Here is a 22,970-nt window from a genome sequence, read left to right on the forward strand (position 1 = left end):
TCCCCCCTAGTGTTTTATATATTTTTTCAAAAACTTTGAAAATCTGGTAAATTACCAAGCATCTTTAAGTTTCTATTGTACATGAAATTTGTTTTAAAAATTCTGTTTCCATCCGTTCTTCCTGCTGATGTGTGCATATGGATTTTATAACCAGCAATCTTGCTGAAGTCTTGATTGATATCCACAGCTCTGGAATGTCTGGAATTTCCCTTAGCAATCATACTATCTGAAATGATAATTTGCCTCTTAGTGTCTTTCTTATTTTATTGCATTGGCTGGGACCTTCACACAATGTTCTGTAGATGTGGTGATAGCAAGAAATCCTTATTTTGTGCCTGGCTTTCCAGGGCAGAATGAATCCACAAAAAAGATTTATTCAATATTAATCTAATATATTTTAGGGATGAATTTGATCAGGTCATGATTTGTTGTGATTAGATACTCTGAGGTATTTGACTTGCTAATGTCTTAGGTAGGGTTTTCATGAGTAGGTTAACTGAAGTGGATTTCCTCTTTGTATCGTTCAGTTTTATCAAGGTTGATGTGGTAGGCACAATTACTTGTCTTCACAGCAGTCACCAGCCATTCCGCCCCCTTTCTCACGGACAGGTCATGCCTTTCTTGAGCATCTTTCTCCTTTCCAGCAGAGAGGACAATCTTATGTTTCATTGGTCCAAAGTAGGTCACATGGCCATGACTGAACACAAAGGTGTCTGGGAAAGTGAGAATCCTTTCAACCCATGAATTAATTTATTAGTTATTTCTAAATGATGAGAAAGTTATTTTTTTTTTTTTGTTACCAGCTGCTTATTGCAATGTTTTGTAATAAGCAAAAGGAACCCACAAGATACTGATTTTTCTGGTATTTGTTAAGGTTGATTTCTGGCTCACTTGGAGTCACTTTTTGTAGCTTTTCATGTGTCTTTGGAAAAGTATGTAGCTCCCAGGGTCTATTAAGAGGTACAAGATCAAGCTTGTAATTCTTTTCTATGTTTGCTAAATTGTCTACTTGATCTATCAGCTTATTAAAGAGGTATGTTAAAATCTCCTGTTAGATCGTTAGACGACTTGTGTTTTTGTCAATGTTGCCACAAAATTTTGAGCTATGTTCAGATTTAGATTTAATTTACAGCCTTTATTGTGACTACTAACACACTGCAATTTATTTTACCATCAAAATTTATGTTTTCTATTTACCACACTGTTTACAGTCTTCTCTTTTTGCTTCTCCTGCCTTCTATTGCCTCTACTGTTCCTTTAGAGGTCCCATTACATTTTGAATTTAGATACTTGCCTTCTATTTTTTTAATTAACCAATGTCTCTCTCCTCTTCCTAAATAATACAACTTAAAGAGTAATTTTTTTACCATAATTACTACCTTTTCATCTTCTATGTTATTATTGTCTATTATTTAAATTCCACAAATGTGCCACTAAGTCCTCATTATTAGTATTTTTAAAACTTTCTATGCTCATTCAGATTTACATAGATGTTTACCAGCTTTTGTTATTTATTACTTCTGTATCCCTTTCCCTGCCCTCCACTTCTTGGGTTCAAATTTCTTCTACTTCAAAGAGTTCTTTCAATGTACATCTCCGAGGTGTAGTCTCTCTCAGTCTTTGTCAGAAATGATTTTTCTGCATAACTCCAAGTCCTAACCCCCCAAGGACCTATTTCCTGCCCGCTGTGGGCACATCACCCCCAGCCCCTGCTGCCCAGGCTTACTTGGTTCTGATACTCCCCCTTCCTTTAAATGAGCTCATCTGCTCTCCACTCTGCTGTGAGCTTCCTCTCTATTCCTAGCACCTGAGTATTTCCCTTTCTTTGTTTTGAACTCTATTTTACATTGTTATATTTCATCCTGTGTTTGTCATGGGAGGTGGGGAGGGTCCAACATTAATCTTTTTAGTTACTATTACTGGAAGCCCAGATATCCTATTTATAACAAACTTCCCTCTTACTGATGTTTATTATTCTCCTTTAAAATAAATACCATATATTTTGATAGAGAAAACAGACATGACAGAGGCAGCTGGACACTTGTTGTGGAAAAGTTATAAGCTTTCTGAAATTTTTTTTTTAATTTGTTACATGGGGAACATTCCCCAGACAATGACTTGGGAAAATGTAATTGTCCACTAAGGTGGAATTTTCCATAAGTTTCTGAGCACTCCTCTCTGCTCTACATAGGTGATCCCTGCCCAATATTTGACTTAGGCCCTCCGCAGTAACAGCAGCATACTCAGGATCCTGTCTCTGTAAGGAAGCCCTCCCGGGTCCAGACCTGGGGCTCGGCTACTCCTGCAAAGCAACAGCTGGCTGGAAGCTGAACTGCTTCCAAATCCTTGGAATTCAGTGGCTCATAGATGAACAGGATCAATCTCATTTGCATCTCATCGTGACTCAGGAATTCCCTGTACCACATTCTCGGGCAGATTAAAATGTGGTAGCTTGATCATCCCAAGCCAATCACTGTCAGGCTACAGGTCCGAGAGATTGCTACAAAGCTATGAAAACACCCAAGTCTCCCAGCAGGAAGGAACAAGCCACTTTAGACTGAGGGAGGGCTGAGGCCATGTGAGGATGGTGAAATCCAAATGTGGCTCCTTTCAAAAAGGTGCTGATCGTGGTCAAGGAAAAGAATGAATAAATAATCACAAGGATCAGTGGATAAATGGGGGGACTGTCCAGCTGTTCTGTTAAAAATAATAGATGCCAAGCAGAGAGGGCATAATTGCAGTAAAGAGTGTTCACGGGAATGACAGCAAAGGACAGACTGGTTGTGCACAGGTTCATGGGGGTAGACGGTGACTTTCAGTCAAATCTGTTCCATGTGACATGCGACATAAATGTTCAGACCTAGAGAGGAACTGATGGAAGAAAATGGAGTGGTTGGGACCCTCCCTGGTGGCGCAGCGGGTTAAAGCACTGCACTAAGAAGCTGAAACCACTTCCGCATGAGTTCGATCCCCGCCTGCCCCAGAGGTGACCAACATGGCGCGCAGACCTCTCCTGACCCACCCGCTGCTCCCCTCAGCAGTGGACTTCGTCCATCTGCCTGTTCTGCGACCCACTCTGTCTCTGGTGAATCCTCTCACCCTCCGCATCTCTAGCCTGTACCCCAGTTCTGTATGCACAAATAAAAAAATCTTTAAAAAAAAAAAAAAAGAAAATGGAGTGGTTAGTGCAGAGCGGTGAGGGGATTGGGCAAGCCCCAATCATCAGTGATGCCACTGTTAAGACAACAGTAAGAGAGTAAAGAATATATTTTGCAATGTACAATGGTAGCCTTGATTAGTGTTAGGTTGGTGTCCTCATTTTTTTTATTATTAAATTACCTTTTTTTTTTTTTAAGATTTATTTACTTATGCAACACAACTGGGGTATAGGCCAGAGGTGTAGGAGTGGTGAGAGGATTCGCCAGAGACAGAGTGGGGAGCAGAACAGGCAGGTGGGCAAAGTACACCGCTGAGGGGGACAGTGGGCAGACAGGTGAGGTCTGCCGTGCCATGTGGGTCACGTCCGGGGCTGGCCCTGAAACGGCTGCGGCTCGCTTGCAGTGCTGCGTCCTAACCTGCTGAGCCACCAGGGAGGGCCAGAATCCCCATTTTTCTGCCCCTTCAAAAGGGGCAGTGACAACCTGAGAAATGTAAGCACCTCAGCATCGCGTTACTGGTCACAGGCCCAAGTGACCATTCACTTTGTCACTTCTCTCTGTAAGTGACTCAGTAAGTAGAACTCTTAGTATGTCAAGACCCCAGCAGACATTGCGGCCGCAACACTTTCCACCGTGGCTAGGCAGCGCCATTTTTCTGAAGGTAACTTGGAACCAAGGGAGAAGACAGACATTTAATCCTTTAGTCAGATTTCACCTTACAGGGGAGGCGCCAGCAGCCCTACTGAAGATGAGGCTGAAGGTCATTTTGCAGAATGAGGGGGATTCTGGTCTTGAAAGCAAGTGGACCAAAGTTTCCCAAAACCTCCGCTAAGCCCACACACTGTTATCTGCCTCCGGGGGCAGGGGGCAGGTGGGAGCGTTCCTGCGGAGTGAGTGAGCAGTGGCGGAGACCAGCTGCCTCGACTTACCTGTTGAGATAGACCCGCTTCTCGGTGAACTGCCCGTTGCCATGGTGAGGGTCCTCGAAGGGCTCGTTCTGGACGACCTCCACCCCTTCTCCTCGGTCGCTCTGCTCGTGGCTGTGCTTGCTGATCATATACAGCTGTCCGATCTTGTACTACAAACACAGAGACACACAGGTCAGTCACACTCAGCCTCGGAAAATGCCCCTTCTGCCCGGTGAGGCCCATGACAGATGGCGTCAGCGCTCACGGACCTGATGCTGCTTTTCCCGAAGGAAGAGGAGTCAGGCTAGTAGTGAGAAGGTGGCAATGGCGTGTTCCTGGGAACATTTAACATCACCTTGGCGAGGCTTCTCTGGGGTGGCTGGCAACTGAGCCAGCTTTGAGCGGCAGCACAGTGGGGGAGCTTGGAGTCCCCCCTCACTCCAGCCCTCCAGGGTTAAGTGGCACCCAACTCCCATTTGGCTTGGCCAAAGACAGGCTAGGATGTGTTATTCCTGTCTCTTCTTTCTACCTAATTAATTTCAGCACCGCACGCAGGTGGGTTAGATGCCACCTGTCTCTGTTGTCACCTCTCCCAAAGTGTTCCACTCTCCTGGATGCCCTGTTCCCCCCCGGAACAGCGGTTCTTAAAGGTGGCTGGACATTAGAATCACCTGGAAGCTTTTAAAACCTCCACATATGCAGGCCCCACTGTGTTCTAAAAGCTCATCCGCCATGAGAAAAATCTATAGGATCTTTAACTCCTTTTTATCTAATTCCGCTAACAGTGTGGAGCCTTCCAGCCTCAGTCCCAGAAGCCACATGTACTTACAGAAAATGATAATATGGGGCAACATGTAATATGAACATCTTCTGTCTGCATTTTGAGCTGTTTCATTCTCTCTGCCTCTCTGAAAACCCCGGGGCCAGCAGGCATTTCTTCCCCCAGTGAGCTTCCAAAGTGGCAAAACCAATTTGGTGAAGAAGGGGGGTAAAATGACTTTTACACAAGAGCAGCCTGGAGAGGGATGTCTGCCTGCAGTCAGGATGACGTGACCCTGCCTGTGGCCCTTCCTGCAGATGTGGTGAGAAACACACACAGAGCCATCATCATCACCAGGGACAGCAGTCCAGGGCTAAGGACCACCCGCGGCTGTCCCCAGAAGAGCCCAGGACAACAGGGTCGGAGGTCTCCAGAAAACATGCAGAAGACAGAGAAGTGGGTTTAAAAACAAATCAACCATGCAGTCAGTTCCAAGGAGGAGAATATATACGCGTGCAAAGGCCCCTTTTCATTCCAAGGCAGGTGCAGGGAGGGCTTGTGAAGAAACTCTGAAGGCTCTGGTCTGAGGCCAGCCCCAGGGACCCCGCCCGGTTACCATGACAATGGGAAGGCAGGTTCCACTTCAAGGCAATGCTCTGATGTGCCACTGCCCTCCCCTTGACAGTCCGCATTCAAACATTTTTAACATGACTGTGTGTGCTTGTGGGGGGGGGGTGGGCTGGAGTGCAGGCAGAGGGGTGCTGAGGATAAGAACAGGAGGCAAAGAGAGAAATCCAAGTCTACTCTCAAGTCTAAATCTATTTTTAAAACTAATTTTGGGATCAGAATCTTGACCAGGCTTTCCCTTAGTAAGTCCTACTCTTCTGCTCATAAAAACTCTCCTTCAAGGAAGAAGACAGCAAGGCAAAGTTTACAGAGGTGAGATCTGGGAGCTAACACCTGAGAGATCAGCATCCTGTCTAAGGCAGGAGGGCACACAAGACAGGCACAGGGCGCTCAGAAGACTGTGAATGGAGATTTTACTAACTGACAGTTGTTTTGTACTTAGTTATCCACGGTGGAATATTATTCAGTCATAAAAAAGGATGGAGCCCATACAGTCATCTGTCACTTACCAGGATACCTACTGAGAAATGTGTTATGAGGCAATTTTGTTGGTGTGTGAACAGCAAAGTGTCAACACAGATGTAAGTGGTACAACCTGCCACATGCAGAGCCTTCTGGGTCAACTATCTGTTAAGTGGCCCAAAGCTGACAGCTTATGTGATAGTTAAGTGACACATGACTGTGCCACTTACCAAGTATTACAGGCTGAATGGCATCTCCAAAACTCATTAGAAGTCTCAATATCTCAGAAGATAAGGCCTTTATAGGGGTGATTAGGTTAAATGAAGTCATTTGGGTGGGCACTGAGCCACAGAGACGGTGTCCTTATACGAACTTGGGGCAAGCTGGACAGAGAGAGAAGCACAGATAGAAAATGATGTGAAGAGACACAGGGAGGCGATGGCCACCTAGAAACCAAAGAATAAGGCCTGGAATACATTCTTCTCTTCCCAGACCTACCCTGCCTTGATCCTCAGCTTCTAGTCTCTATATGACAAGACCACAAAATCCTGCAGTGTTAGCCCCTAACCAAAAAAAAAAAAAAAGTGCTTCAGCTCTTGTCAGAGGTGGTGGATATAAAGCACTGCAAATACACTAGACACCACTGAATCGTTTACTTTAAAATGACTTATTTTGTGTTATGTGAATTTCACCTCAATTAAAGAAAAATCAGGGACTGCTTCTAAAGCAAAAGCCCTTAAGCGAAACTCCTGTCAAGGGCGGAGGTGAGGGAAGGAAGGTGGATGACGGAAGGATATATCTGTCCCTGTCTGCCACTGGGCCCTACTTGGAGCGTCAACTCACTCCCAAATGCCAAATGTCTGAGATCAAGGACTCGAACAACACGGAGAAGCCATTAGCCAGACACGACTCAGTCCCGGCTGCTCTCAGTTCAAGTGCTTCCTGCTCCATGCAAAAGGGACGGTCGAGGCAGTTGGCAGCTGATTCACTGGCTGCCCAGCCTCATTGATCATTCTGGCGGCTCCTGAATGAACCAGTGCAGACCAGAGACCAGCCTTAGCTCACCACGGCAGCATCAGTCTGGGGCGGCTGGCAGACGCTGGACTCAGTGAGTAGTGCAGGTGACATTGCTGGGGGTGCCCAGGCATGCTGACACTGAGATGCTCAAGCTCTGTGACCATCACCTCTTTCCCTCCCAAGCAGACCAGGCTGGTTTCCTGGTTGTGGGCCCCTGAGTGGGGCTCTGTAGAAGCAGGGGTTTCGTCACTGTGTTAAAATCACAAATGGGCCCCAAAACCCAGGTACCAGGTGGCTTCTCAAGCAGGGGAGCATGGGAAGCCAGCTGGACAGACAGTCCTTGAGCCCTCTTTCTTACCATCACCAGATAATCCACACAGGTTGAATTCTGGGTCTTGCCACATCTTTTACATGTCGGGGCAGCAGGAAGGTGGGTGCATCTTACCCAAATGCAAGGTGAAGGCTGAGAACCATGGAGGCAAGGAGTGGCAAAGCATTAAATAGTAGTTACTCTGTACTAAATGGTGTCAAGGTCAAAATGCTCCACTTTTAGGAGGTCCACTTCTTTCCTCAATACTAATTTCTTGCAAAGTTCTGCCCCAAAAAATACCATCTCTCTGGTCACCAATTCCAAACACGTGGGAATGTCCATGAAGCCTACAAAGCTCAAAGACTCAGAAAGCGTCAGAAGACTGATCAAAGAATTGATAAGGATGGTAACAGTCTAGCTTAACTGACTGCCTGTAAGTGTGAGACACTAATTTAGTGCTTCATATTCATTTCTAGTACAATGATTCAGCCAGGTGGAGATTTACAGGTGAGGAAGCTGAGTCAGAGAGGGATGAGACGGCCTCTGTGTCACCTGGCTTCTTGATGGCACAGTTGGGGTTTATTTTAAATTTATTTTTTAAAAAGACTTATTTGTGCATATAAGGAGTACAGGCCAGCGGTGCAGGGGGTGAGAGGATTCCCCAGAGACAGAGTGGGGAGCAGAACAGGCAGATCAATGAAGTACACAGCTGAGGGGAGCAGTGGGAGGGTCAGGAGAGGTCTGCTGCGCCATGTGGGTCAGCTCCCTGGCCGGGGATCAAGCTCAGGCTGTGATGGCTGCGAACAGCTTCAAAATGCTGCGCTTCAACCCGCTGCACCACCAGGCAGGGCCAGGATTGGGATTTGAACGCCACCATTCTGTCCTTTCTGCTCTACCCAACTGCAGCCCTTATTTTTTAAGAGATGAATTGCTTTACCAAATCTAGGCCTTGCTGTGATTAAAAGGGGAGAGAGGAGGTAAAAAATGTTCACAGTCACTGCCTCTGAACTTTGCTATTTCAGAAGATGAATAACAAAAGCCTGATATCATTTGAAAGATCAAAGTTGTTTAAACTGTGCTCCCATATGGAATGGGGGAGCAATTATGCTCTAACTTTGTAAAATCCATTGTTATAATTCTAGAGTTTGGGTAATCATCATTACAGGCAATCACGATTAGAGTCAGTTCCTCACTGCAGGGCTGAGCCTCTGTGTGAGCCATCCTGAGAACAGCTACCCCAAAGAATTATCTCCGGAATCAAAAACCATTAAGGGGATTGAGATCTTTGCACTTGCACACAGCACAGTGTGTACACTGGGCCCAGCTGCAACCAGAAGGAGGCAGAGTTGTATAATGCACCTGGAGAAGCAGGGCTGGCTGCATCACGTTTACTTCTGCAAACTTGAGGACCGGGCACAATCAAGTTTGGCTTATCACAGTGCAAACTGAAGCGTGATTTTAGAAAAGGCGACCCCACTTCAGAACTCCCAGTATGGTAGAGGGATGTTAACTGCGAACCAGCAACACCTTAAGCATCGTCTGTGTCTGAAGAAATTTTGGCCCCCAAATTCTGGGTTCGACAGAATGCAAGCTACTATGCCTGAATTTCACTTAACTGCTCTCCTTCCCCCAGGAAGCAGGGCTCCAAAGATCTCTGCCAAGCCAGGCTCCCAGATTCCATACCCTAAAGAACCCAGAAGGTGCCTTCTTCCTTCCAAGCAATCCCTGCGTCTTCACCTCTGGTCCCCTGCCTCTTCCTCCATCACCATTTCCAAAATTCACAATCCTAATGGTAGGAACCACGGCACTGTATTAAATATCACTGACTCCAAACGACTGTGACTCACGACCTCCCGGTTCCAGGTAAGAAATCAGAATTCCCACGGACTTCTGCATTCCCACAACAGGCAGGTGTCACCTGACCCAACACACCCAGAGAAATACCTGATCCCCCACCATAGCGTGCACATAGTTTGCAATTTGGGAAATGTGATTCCAGCCTGCCTCTGGCTGTGGGGGTTGCGGAAAGAGCAGGGGATGACACAGTTTGCCATTCTTGGGAGTTTCCTGCATTATTTAACACCATTAATGCTTTTGCCCAAACTCTTCCAGCCTCTACCTCTCTGAATTCCTGGACTCAACGCACAAGGAGGCAACTGCTTCACGACGCACAGAGCCAGTGCAGGGAAGTTAAACACACACACAGGATGGAGGCACCTTGCAGGCGGCATGTGGGTGGTGCCAAGGTTGTAATTACGCACAGGAAAGGAGATCCCCCCGGGTCCAGATTTTAACAACCTGGTCTCCGAAGGTGGAGGCTAGGGCGGGTTCTTTTCTGAAATCCCAGAGCACAGCTAAGACATCAGGACAGAGTCAGGTGCAGTGGTCAGTGGGCAAACTATGAGGGCTGGTGCTAGATCTTTAAATACAGTTTTATTGGAACACATCTGTGCGCATTCATTTCTTTGCGGTTTTCACCATGCAATAGAGGGGTTGAAGCGTTTCAACAGAAACTACCTGGTCTGCATAGCTGAAAATACTTAGTAACTGGCCCTTTCCAGAACAAGTCGGGTGACCCTGAATTAGCCCATTGGCACTGGGCCCAGCCTAGATCAGCCTTAACTATTCGTCTAAACCTGCTCTATCCAGTACAGTAGCCATAGATGGCTTGTAAGCATTTGAAATGTGGCTGATAGGATGGAGGGCCGGCATCTAATTTTTCTGTAATTTAACTTAATAGTTAATCACATTTTAAAGCTAATTCATTTTAAAAATGGGCCCATGGGCCCTCCCTAGCACTGTGAAGCTAGCCAGACTTTTCAGCATGGGTTCGATCCCCAGCCAGGGAGGTGACCCTCATGGCGCAGCAGACCTCTCCTGACCCATCCGCTGCTCCCCTCAGCAGTGGACTTCGTCCACCTGCCTGTTCTGCTTCTCACTCTGTCTCTGGTGAAGCCTCTCACCACCCCTGCGGCTATGGCCTATACCTCAGTTCTGTATGCATCAATAAATCTTAAAAAAGTGAAATAAAATGGCCCCATGATTCTGCCATTAGAAAGCTTTTAAGTATGTCTGGAACACCTTGGTTGTCTGAAGCTATCTTTCAACCAGGGATTTTTATGAAATCTACACTCCTATCAGGTACTGAAGATGAAAACTTAGAATCTGACTTGAATTTGCCATAAGTGTAAAAAACACACTGGACTTTGAGAACTTAGTAACAGTCATAAAAACGGCTGTTTCTGTTGCTGACAAATGAAAATGGTGGTGTTATATTCTGGCTATCCTGAGCTCACTAAACAGTATGAACATTTACTTCACCTGTTTCTTTTGACCTACTAGAAAAAATGTTAAATTACACCTGTGGCTTACATATTTCCATTGGATGGTGCGGTTCTATCATCTAGGCCAACAGGGACTCAGAACCAACCCTGAAGGTCGGCAGGTCAGGGAACAGCCAGGCCCAGTTTTCCATTTGTTTCAAGCTAGTGAGGTGGAGCGCTGTAATGAGGGATCCACCTGGAGACACTCCCCTTTCTGAGTACTGGTATTACCTGGCCCTCCAGTGAGGTGATAATTGTTCACAGCATGCTCTGGTGCAAAGCACTGGGGCTTTCAAATTGAAGACCTGGAGCCAACATCCTGAATCTACCTTTGATTCCTTTTATTACCTTAGATAATTTACTTATCTGAGCCACACTTTCTTATCATTAAAATGGGACCAATAAAATCCCTCCAAGACATGGTGAGAATCTAGTGAGAAACAACTGACAAATTAAAAGGCTTCATCACATGTAAAACTGCACATAAACCAGAGCAGCTATTATTTCTCCTGCTTGGCAAGAGCTCTCACCAGGACTTGAAGATTGTTTCCCTGTTACGGTACAAGAAGGAAGCGCCTGCTTTACACCGGTCCCACATAACAATCAAAGAAAGCCTGGTCATCTGTCCAAGACACACTCTTGTCCTGCTGTAAAACTTTTATTAGAGGATCGCCAGATTGAACTTTTCCCAAAACACGATAAAAAGCTGGGAGCTTCCATTTACTATGAGGTACCTAAAAATAAGCAAACCCATAGAGACAGAAAGTAGAATGGGGGTTGCTAAGGGCTGAGGGGTGGGGGTGGCAGGGAGCTGCTGTTTCGCATGATGATAGCATCCTGGAGAAGGAGGATGAGGATGTAAATGGACTCAGCCCCACTGGATTCACCCAGTCCACTGAAAAATGGTCAAAATGGTCAATTTTGTGACACATCTATTTTGTTGCAATTTTCAAGAGCCTGGGTGCAGGCCAGTTTTCAATATCTGTGGCTCACTCAACCTGAACCTCATAGTACCCATCCAAGAGTGATTCCATTTTTATGATTCTGGAAAAAAAAAAAAAACTTTAACGGATGGAGACTTTTATATTGGATGGCTCTGGTTTTGGAAGCCTCCTTGAGGGTGTTTCAGCCAAGAGTCCTATACAACTACAAAGCAACTTCACTCAGAGACAACACTGAGACACCTCCTTCCTGCCACGCTGCTTAGTTATTGGGTTCACAGCGCCCTAAGCTTAAATGCCTTTAATATTGGCATTCTAGAGAATTTGTGATGCTGACACTCCCAGGAAACGTGGTGCTGGCTATGACATTTTGCAAAGACCCTGACAGAAGGGGAAGCATGAGTAACCGGATACAAACGCAGTCTGATCCCACCATCAAGCCCAGCTCCGCACTGAACATGAGGGTCACATTTCACAGCCTCGCCTCTCCTTGTGCCCCCCAGCCTGGAACTCTGCCTGAGAGTGACTCTTCAGCAGGACCGGTTCCCATTGCTCCTTCCTTGAGGAAGGCAGTGAGTGTGTTTACCTTGAGGGGCTGCGCCTTGAGTGTGTTTACCTTGAGGGGCTGCGCCTGACTTGGGTTCTGCAAGGACCTGACTGCTGAACCCATTGGCCTTTTTGGCTCTGGAATTCAATGTCCAGAATTCTCCATATAGACAAGGTCTGAAAAGTAGAAGTGTAAAGTCCCATGGTGCTTTGTCAGATCTCTCCCTGCCAGGTCAATAAACCACGAAAACCAATATCCGATCCTACAAAGAAAAGACAAACCTGCAGCTCATATTCCAGGCTATCAGTGTATCATCACACAGTTATCTTTCCTCCTGGATTTTTATAAGCAGCCCTCCAAGGTGCCTTGTTTACGTAAATCCTGTGTCATTATGCCAGGGTCGGGAATGAAAAAGATGATAAAAAGATTTAAGAAGGAGCAGATTATCAACTTTTAATTCAAAAAATCCGCCCTTAGCAGCAAACTAATATAAATAGCATTGTACGCTGATGCTTCACCCATTCTAAGTTTGGGACTGAACTAAACAGAAAGAGAGCAGCTTAGCACCAGGGGAAGGGCTCAAGATATGCTCTGTGCTGGGGCAGCATGCCTACCTACGCCCAGGGTTGCCTGCCAACCCTTTGCAGTCTACTGGGCTGCCTGGGAGCCTCGCCTGCTTGACTGGGTAGGGTAAGGCTACGAGATCTTTTGTGGCACATGGAAAGAAAGAATGGACATTTTCTTTGCTCCTTTCGACACTGACTGGCCCTTGGGGTGGTGTTCTAGCCTTGAGAACTCATTTGATGCATAATTTGAAAAGCCAATATGATAATATGTGGCTTGCAGAGGTCACCTGATAAGCAGAAGCAGAAGCAAAAGGCATCCTTCCCTTGGATTCGTGTAAGGGAAACTGAACAAATCAGTCACTGGTGAGCATCATGAACTGGTGAGCATCACTGATAACAGACCCAAGACGCTAGAATTCCACCAAACACGTGTTGGCCCTTGTAGGTTTCTATGTCTGTTGCTTCTGGAGACCACGTTGCTCCTGGAGAATTGCCCATTTTAGTCGGTGCAGCCAACAACTAGCATGTGATGTGTGCCGACCCTGCAGACACCAGAGGCAGAGTATAAACAAGAAGGGGAGGATTTCCCTGAGGAGTTCCACCCTGAAGACATAAAGCTACAAGCAGAAGGAACTTGATGCTTCTATCAAAGCCATCAAACTACTTGCCAAGAAATGTGAACCGACTGCAACTCAAGTAAATGGAAAGGTTTGGTGACAGGTCTGCCCTTTAGAAAGCAATCAAGGCCCTTGCACTTACGATGGAATGAAATCCCACAGCCAAACACAAGATGGGAAAAGGAGGAAACTGACTTAGAGTCTTCCAGGGAAATGCAGCCTGTGTCATCTCCTTGACGATCCTACGTGAATGCTCATCTCCTCAATGCTGGCCTTATAACCAGAGCTGTCCCCGGGGAGGGGTCTCTTCTACCGTGGCTTATCTACTTGAAGCATCCTTCCAGAATTAGAAAGGTCCCTATTCCTGGAGCCTCTAGTACCTATCAATCTTTATGCAAATGACCGGTAGCCGCAAGGGAAGACAGTAGTGCTGTTAAGAGCACAAATGCCCTTGCAGGAATGTGGGCAATCTGTGGGCAATTGTTTTAGCGTCTGAGCCTGTCTGCGACCAGAAGGGCAAACTGAATGCAAAGAGAGGCACTTGTGGCTTCACGAACAACTCAACAATGGGAGTTCGTACTGTTTTGAAAGAGTTATTCAAGCCACTTCATGTTCAGAATAACAAGATCTCAATAATATCTGAAGGTCACTGAACCCCTTCACTTGCTTAAGTGCTAGCTGGCAAGGCTGGTGTTCTCAGGACTCTGCCAACTCTCTCACAAGGTGGAGCGAATGTGACGCCCAAGTTACATCTGTTGATCTAAGTTTGGGAAGTCCCAGCATCTCTCTTCGCTCCACCTTGCAGGACAGACCCCAGGTCTGACAGGTGGGCACTCGTGGCCCATAGGGATACTGACTGACTGATTGGTGAGGGATGCGACCGGTTGCTTTGAAGGTACCTGTTCTTCAGGACTGGCAGCCCAGGGTGCCTTTTCCTTATTAAAAAGCAGATAACTGATTGAGAAATGCATGTAGTTGTCAACTCCCGCTCTCCTGAGAGAGTTAATAAAGACAGGCAAAATAGAGTAAATTGGGTACATTTCCAGGAATTGCTACATTTGAAAATCTATCTCAAGCGCCTGTTGCTGCATTCTGGAATTATTCTAATGACCTGGAGAGGTTTCTACTGGCTGGTACTTCTAGAACCAGGGGGTTCTGTGCTCGCTGCACAGGGAGTACTCCTCCAGCCTCTGTGTCCTCTTAAGGGGGGACAAGAACAAGTCCCCTAGGCAACGCCACAATGAAATCGAATTTCATCGTGTTTTCCTCAAAGAACTGGGAAGAAAAAAAAAGAATAAAGCAGATAAAACAAGAAACTCCTGTGTCCACAGGAATTAAAACATTTTTTTTTTAACTGGGATAAAATACAGGGCAAATTGGTGGCGCAGCGGGTTAAAGCACAGCACTAAGAAGCTTAAGTCACTTACTCATGAGTTCGATCCCCGCCTGCCCCGGAGGTGACCCACATGGCGTGGCAGACCTCTCCTGACCCGCCCGCTGCTCCCCTCAGCAGTGTACTTCATTGATCTGCCTGTTCTGCTCCCCACTCTGTCCCTGGTGAATCCTCTCACCCTCCGCATCTCTGGCCTGTACCCCAGTTCTGTACGCATAAATAAATAAATCTTAAAAAAAAAATACAGGGCAAAATTTACCATTTTTCATTTCAATGGACAATCCAGTGGCATAAGTACATTCCACAACGCTGTGCAACTGTCAGAGCTGTACACTCCCAAACTTTTTCATCACCTTTTGATTCTAAACCTATTAGACACCTCCCTGCCCAACCCCTTCTCAATCCAGTGATTTCTAACCTACTTTCTGAAAGGTCCTCCCTTTTTTTTTTTTTTTTAAGGTTTATTTATTTGTGCATACAGAACTGGGGTACAGGCCAGAGGCGCAGGGGCAGTGAGAAGATTCACCAGAGACAGAGTGGGGAGCAGAACAGGCAGATGGACAAAGTACACTGCTGAGGGGAGCAGAGGGCGGGTCAGGAGAGGTCTGCCATGCCATATGGATCACCTCTGTGGCTGGGGATCAAACTCGCACTGAAGTGGCTAGCTTGCAGTGCTGCGTGCTAATGCATTGTGTCACCAGGGAGGGCCCTCGCTTTTTTTAAATATACAATTCGGTGGCTTTAGTATATTCATAAGATGGCACGACTGTCACCACTACCTGATTGCAGAGCATCTCCCTCCTCCTCCAAAAGAACCTCCACACCCACTAGCAGCCACTCCCTAGTTTCCTCTCCTCTCAGCCCTGGCACCCGCTAATCTTCTGTCTCTGTTCTAGATGTTTTATATAAAGGGAATCCTCCAATATGTGACCCACTTGTGACTAACGTCTTTCACTTAGGCTAATGCTTATATGGTTCACCCATGCATCCCATGTGTAAGTATTTCCTTCCCTTTAGAAGCAAATAACATAGATAGCTTTGTGTGGTTGTACTACCTTTTGTTCACTCGTTCATCAGTTGATAGTCATTGGGTTGCTCCCCCTTTTAGGCTTTTATGAACAAGGCTGCTATACACCGCTGTATGTAAGTCTGTGTGGATACAGATTTCACTCTCTTGGGTGGGTCCGCAGGGGTAGTAGAGCTGGGTAGTAGGTGATGCTATGAGTAATTTACTGAGGAGCTGCCAGACTGACCTCCACAGCAGCTGCACCACTTTCATTCCCCCCAGAAATGTCTCATATTTTTGATAGATTTAAGACCCTGTGGAAACAAGAAAGTCAAACAAATGACTTCACCAACAAGTATAAGGTTTGGGACAGTTGTGGCTGTGGTTGTTCATGTCACCCTATTTTATACTAGGGCATATCCAATGGACAAAAATGGTGGGACTCTCCAATCTGGGGGTATTGTTTCATTATTGGGAGGAAGAGTTTGACTTGATGCCACATACAATCAGAAGTAAAGACAGCATATCCAAATTTATGAACATCTGACACGTATGGGAAGTGCTTGAGGAGTCAGGAATGAGAATTAGGGTGTCACGTGGAGAAAGAGGCTTGCACGTGGATGAGCACTAGTTTGGCAGAAAGGAAGGGGGAGGTCACAGCCTGCAAACAAATCCTGGATATTTCCTGCTCACAGCAAACTGTCAGAAATAGTAATAAAAATTGCCACCTGGAACTAACTTCTGCAGGGTCAGCATGGTTCCAAAGCGTTTATCCTTCTTTAATCCTCACAACAATCCTATAATGTAGGTGGCACTTTTATCCCTATTTCACAAATGAGAAAACTGGTGCACAGAGAAGCCACCTAGCTGGTGAACAGCAGAGCTGGGCTTTGAACCCCAAACATTGAGCTTTAGGATCCACCCTGCCTGGGGTCTGGATGAATCTCCTTGTCTGTTTGGCCTCCAGATGAAACACTACATATTCACAAGGCAGGGGGAAAGCATCCTGGTAACTGAAGTGCCTTTTCTCATGCTTGTATGTTGCCAAAGGTTTTAGTTTCATGTCAAGATGAGACTTTTTTAAGAGATGGGAGAGGGCTAAAGGGATCAAGAAGTGAAAAGGCTACAGGGGAAGGTCCCAATGGAACAAAATTAGACGCCAAGAGCCATGCTCCTGGAAATCCTTCCTCCCACACAAATTCTGACACGGCAATTAAAGGAAGCCACCCACCCACAGCCGTCCTTGAGATTTTAAAGAAAAAAATTAAAATTAATGAGTCCATCTAATTTGGACTCACAAAATGCGTGGGTGAAAGAAATTCCTGCAGCTGACAGCTGATGTGACAGCTATTTCATGAAAAGGAATAGAACTTCCCTGCCTTCAGATTTGAATGTTTCCAAATGTGTTCAAAACCCCAATCTGAAACAATACGCAGGACAGCAGCTGAATATAGATGTACTCTGGGAGAAAATCCCTTCTGCTTACCCAGCCAACCTGATGTGTAGGAAAATGAGATGGACTATCTGCTTCCTTCCTCCCTTCCTGAGAGCTCTGCTGAGCCTGGGGTTTCCTCCCTGGCTCACACTCTTTCCAGTCCCTATTGGCTCTGTGGAAGGTAAGCTGCGCATATTCAACAGCTTCATTAAGGGATGCAATTAGCTGAGTCTAAGTATTTTGTCATACACTGAAGTGCTACCTACCACCCTTTTGCTCCCTCCCATAGAAGAAATGTGAACTCTAAGACCTCCATACACATCCCTAGTGATATTCTTCTTAATTGGACTCTTCAGAAGGTGAACCATGATCTCCTTTGTAGGAAGAGTGAGGAAAAGGCCCTAGCAGTGCAAAAATCACATCTGTCCTGGCTTTTCGCCTCTTCAGCAAGCCTCCTCCCCAGTCCCAGAGGAAGACATTTCCAGAACAGCTAAGAACCCCCAGAGGGGGAGGCCCTTCTTCTTCCCTCCTCATGGGCAGATGGTATTTGCATACTGACATATTGTAAATCTAGTCGCCCAGGTAACGGGCTCCAGTTAGCAACAGCGCAATGAAGGTCAGTCTGATTCCTTCTAAAATTAGAAATCAGACCAATCTGGGTTTTAGCTGCTCCAGGTAGGCTGCCCAGTTGGATAACGAACTGAATTTTTAATGTGAATTTTCAGTTGAGAGACTCGGCACTGTTAGTAAAGGCAAAGGTGGGCATTTCAACACCATAATGCCATAGGCTTTGACAGGTAGAGATTTATGCTTTGCTGCTTCTATGAAGAACCCTATGCTGAGTCCAGTCTCTTAGAAACGTCACCCTCAACCCCACATCTTCCCTGAACTTGACGGTCAAGTAGCCATTATGGATGTCTACTTCTAAGCCCAGCACTTCAGGTTTTCCAGAGGTTAGGTCTCCCCCACAGGCCTGGACTTGTGGGGACCCCCTCTCCTCACAGTCAGACTAATTGGAGCTGACTAAGACTTGTCCTTTCCAGTCTCTTTTGTCTCAGTCCACGCAGATCTCTTCTCCTTGGACTGGCTCCCTTCTTTTCTTTCCTTGACCATGGGTTCTGCGATGGGTTTCAAGGAATGCGTAACTTGTTTATATTATGCATCATTAATTTCTCCAAAGGTTCATGTCCCCGCAATATGAGAATCATCGACCATCTAATTACAGAATTTATCTACACCAGCACGTCCTATAATGATTTTAAGTTGTACAGGATGTTAAAGCATGGGGGCGGCGGGGGTCGGGGGTGGGAATAGTTCCATGGTCAAATTATTGTGGGATTTTCAGCAGCCATTCTTAGTGCCCCCCTAGAAAGCTAAGCTTCTACTCAGTTACTGTCAGGTCAAGCTCTGCTCTGTAAGAGTTCTTCCCTTACTGTTTCTGGGATACTCCTTTTTTGCTATATACATATTTAATAACAATTAGAAATTACAGAATTGCCTTACCACATTACATTGTGATTGTTTAATATTATTTTATAACTGTCTCTTGTACTAGAATAAAATTTGATAGTGGGGCACACGCTTATCTAGGCTGTCAAGCTGACTAGAACTTAGTGTATGTTAAAGAACTGAATGAATGAATGAAATTTATCATTCCCCATTAGATAACAAGCCCCTTCAGAATACAAAATACAGTTAAAATCTTTTTGTATTCCCACAGCACCTAGGTAGCAGAACCCATAAAATTTTTTTCTTTAATTAACGGATTAGAGAATATTGAATACCAATGAGTTCCTGGGCTCCCAGCATATGCATCTGGTGAAGTACAGTCTCTGTGGTCAAGAAGCTTAGATTCTAGTAAGGGAAACAGACATACAAACAAAAACTGACAACACGCTATAAATACTCTACGGGGAAGCGCAGGCTTCCAGGAACACAGGGTGGGACACTGGGTTCCGTGTACCCGTGCTCGGTGGGAGGGGTCAGCATGGTGATACTGAGACTTGATGATGGCATCTGCCGCCAGGGCTGACCACCCAGGTCCTCATCTGGCGTCGCATTTTGGAGGAAGTTGGTCAAGAGGCTGCTTTAGATGATCCATTCCTCACATTAGCAGGAGCTATGACCACAGCCTGCCTGGGTCCTCGAAGCCCTGGTGAGTGGGTTCCCCATTTTTTAAAAAGCTTTCCGGTTAAGGCTGACAATCTCTGGGGCAAAGGGAGGAGAGGGATATGGAGCGCCCCCTAGAGGCAAGTGGTTAGACTGAGTCGTACAAGAGTCGCATTTGTTTTTTCAGGGCGTTGAATGAAGTTAATGGTAAAAGAAACATTCTTTCCTGGTAAATTACACACACGAGCATATCCTTCATCTGTACAAAAATAAATATGCTTGCTCTGGCATTTCTTAGTTTCCTGACATGGGTACCAAGAAATGGATTACAGGGCAGGTGTGCATGGGGAGGAAGATCAGAGAGTAGGGTGGGAAGGGAGGCAGGCAGAGGCAGCATGAGGCTTGAAGAGTGACCCCGCACCTGTCCTATTTCCTATTTCTCCAGAAAAGCTGGAACTCTGATTTCACGTGAACGTCCTAGCTTCTAAATGTTGCCTGTAATCTTAAAGGAAAAAAAAAAAAAGTCACAACATAACTACAATAGAGAGAGAGAACAGAACGGAAGCCCAAACTGTATACTCTGAGCCAAGCTCCTACAGATGAACTCCAGGGCGGTCACAGGAAGGGAGCAGGTCTGGATTACTCTAGGTATTTTAACATATCTTCATCTTCACAGACTCCCCTATAGCCTTCACTGTCTCAGTAGTAGGAAGGGATACTAGTAGAAAGTACAGTCTGGAAAACAGAGTACAAGCTGTGAGCAATAACAAGAAGTTAGTATTTATGGAAATTGACAATGTAAGAGGTAAGGACAAAGCGCTAAAAATTGTCCCATTTAATCATGAGGACCCTTTGTGACAGGCATTCTTTGTTGTAGGCAAAACTACAGATCTCAGTTTTCAAATGAGAAAACCGAGGCATAGAGAGATAGAGAAAATTGTCAAAGGCCACACATTACTTGGAGCGGTGTCAACCCACTTTGCTACCCCAAGTCCTCAGCTGACATCACTGTCCCGCTTTGAGGCAGAAGTACCAGTTGGCACGGGGACCTGCAGCGGGGAATGGATTTCCCATTCTGCAGGCAGAGGAGAGAGACAGAAACTAAAGTGCACATTCAGGAGACGCCCAGGCAGAAATTTAAAGTAATACAAATGGTCCCTAAATATATTCAGGCAACCAGTATCATTTCAAGATATGCAATGGGAAGATCGGCAGGAAAAAACATTCATGCAAACTAAAACATATCACCTGTCATGTCAGTACAAATTAAATAGTCTAGCTGTTGTCAGTGAGGTGGAGGGAACAGAAGAAACTGGTTAAATCCTTTCAGAAGATAATCAGCTACGATCTTCAAGAAAGTGATTTTGGGGCCCTCCCTGGTGGCACGATGGGTTAAAAGCATAGCACTGCGATGAACCAGCCACAGTCCCTTCAGCATGAGTTCGCACCCTGGCCAGGGAGCTGACCCACATGGCACGGCAGACCTCTCCTTGCCCGCTGCTCCCCTCAGCAGTGTACTTCCTCGATCTGCCTGTCCTGCTCCCCACTCTGTCTCTGGTGAAGCCTGCCCCTGCACCTCTGGCTGACCCCCAGTTCTGCAAAAATTAATAAATCTTTTTTTAAAAAAAGTGATTTTGTTTATTAAAATTTAAGGTGTTTATATCATTTGACTTAGTCACTCTACCTAAGAATTTATCCTAGAGAAACGCTATTATAATTGTGCAAAGTTTATATGGTTGGGGATATCCATGGCTACATTACACGCAATAACAAAAAAGCTGGGAAAATCCCAGTTGTCCATTCAGTAGGTCTGGTTAGACAAATCAAGCTTCATCCCAACAAATGAAATACAAGACAGCCATGAAATTGCGAAGTAGCTCTCTGCCTGCCCAAGTGGAACAATGCCCCAGATGCATAGCTCAGTGGGTTAAAAATGAGTAAGCTGCAAAAGAGAGAGCAGCTTTGATAAAGTTACACAGATGTGCTAATAGAGGAGTGGGGAAGAACTGAAAATGGTCCAATGTTAAATGGTCATTACTTAAGAGAGAATTGTGGGAAATGTATTTCTAGAAGGTCTGAGATTTTTATCGGGGATATAGATTTTCTTCTTCTAATTAAAAAAGTACTTGGTAGATTTGTTTTTAACTGAGGTAACATTGGTTTATAATACTGTATGTCACGCAGAGGTACTGGTTCACACCTCTGTAAGGTCTGTGATCACTCCACACCCACCACCAAGGCACCCATGGTCCTCCAGGGGACGTGTATTCTTTTTCTTTTTAAAGATTTATTTATTTATGCACAGAAAACTGGGGTACAGGCCAGAAGTGTAGAGGACTCACCAAAGACAGAGTGGGGAGCAGAACAGGCAGATCAACGAAGCACACTGCTGAGGGGAGCAGCGGGGAGACTGGAGAGGTCTGCTGCACCCTGTGGTCACCTCCAGGGCCAGGGATCGAACTCACGCTGAAACGGCTGCGGCTAGCTGGCAGTGCTGCTTCCTGATCTGCTGTGCCATCAGGGAGGGCCCCAGGGGGCATGCATTTTTTAAGAAAAGAAATAATCAGGCAATGGTGACCCTATGCTGAAGTTTCAAGGCAGGAACCCAGGAGGTGGAAACACAGGCTAAGAAAGAAAGCAGGCAGTCTATGGACATGGACAGATGCACAGGTTGTACACTGCACAAGGGCACACCCTCTTGAGCTGTGCAGGGCTGGGGGCTGCACAATACACGCTCTGAAAACTGGAGCTCAGAAAGATAACCACACTTTACCATCTCAGCAGGGCAGGAGGGTTGTAATCAGAAAGGGGTCTGCAGAGAAGAGGGTGTACATGTCAGCCCTGGACACCTCAGGACACAGCAGCCAGTGACAAAGCAGGATCGGGGTGTCTTGAAAGTGGTCACACAGCAGATGAAGCATTTCCAGAACTGCCTCTGGGGGAAAGGACTAAGTGGCCAGATTGTTCTGGGTCCGGGCACAGAAGAAAGTGGGGCCCTTCTGGCGCGCCATGTAGTGACAGAGGCTGCCTGCTCTGCAGCCTCTTCAGACACCCAGTCCCTGTGCTGGCCCTTGAGTTTCAGCACATTCAGACTGGCCAGAGTGACAGCAGCCAGCAAGCTACCCCAAATAGGTGGAACCTCCGTCTTTGTGAAATAGTTTATAGACCGCTGTCTAAAGGGAGCAGATTGTCTACTTAGACTTGTTGAAGTTGATCTCCATTGAGGGGGCTGTGGTCTACAATTTCCTGTTCAGGCTGAAGTGTGTTAAAACTCCAAATACGGGCCCTCTCTGGTGGCCCAAGGGGTTAAGTCTCAGCACTATGAAACTATCTGCGGCCGCTTCAGCACGAGTTCGATCCCCAGCCCCAGAGGTGACCACATGGCGCGGAGACATTTCCTGACCCACCTGCTGCTCCCCTCAGCAGTGTACTTCACCCATCTGCCTGTTCTGCTCCCCACTCTGTCTCTGGTGAAGCCTCTGGCCGCCCCTGAGCCTCTGGCATGTACTCCAGTTCTCTATGCATAAGTAAATAAAACTAAAAAGAATTTAAATAATAAAATGAAGAAGGCAAGCGCCTCCAGCAAGCTGACACGATCACAGGATAATAGGAATGGTCATCAGTACCCGGGGCACCGGCCCGGCAGGGGAGGAGGCAGAATAAGGAGAGAGGGCTCGTTGGTTCGGTTCCCCTCTATGCCGCATCTAAGTGGAACCATCGATGTTTTTCTGTTTTCTCTGATTTATTTCACTTAGCATAAGCCCTTCCAGCTCCATCCACATAGATCCACG

At 46.1% G+C, this 22,970-nt stretch overlaps 1 protein-coding gene across 3 annotated transcripts in view; it reads right to left on the bottom strand.

Moving 5' to 3' along the window:
• The window catches only part of PITPNC1 (phosphatidylinositol transfer protein, cytoplasmic 1), a 239,540-nt gene that overhangs the window by 118,469 nt on the left and 98,101 nt on the right, over window positions 1–22,970 (bottom strand). For all 3 annotated transcript variants that reach the window (XM_012733098.1, XM_004693447.2, XM_012733100.1), the window contains exon 2: window positions 4,088–4,236. In XM_012733098.1, coding sequence (XP_012588552.1) covers window positions 4,088–4,236 — 149 coding nt within the window. The remainder of the gene's footprint in view (window positions 1–4,087; window positions 4,237–22,970) is intronic.

Source organism: Condylura cristata, unplaced genomic scaffold, assembly GCF_000260355.1.
Source record: "Condylura cristata isolate star-nosed mole 26May11 unplaced genomic scaffold, ConCri1.0 scaffold00038, whole genome shotgun sequence".
Lineage (NCBI taxonomy): Eukaryota > Metazoa > Chordata > Mammalia > Eulipotyphla > Talpidae > Condylura > Condylura cristata.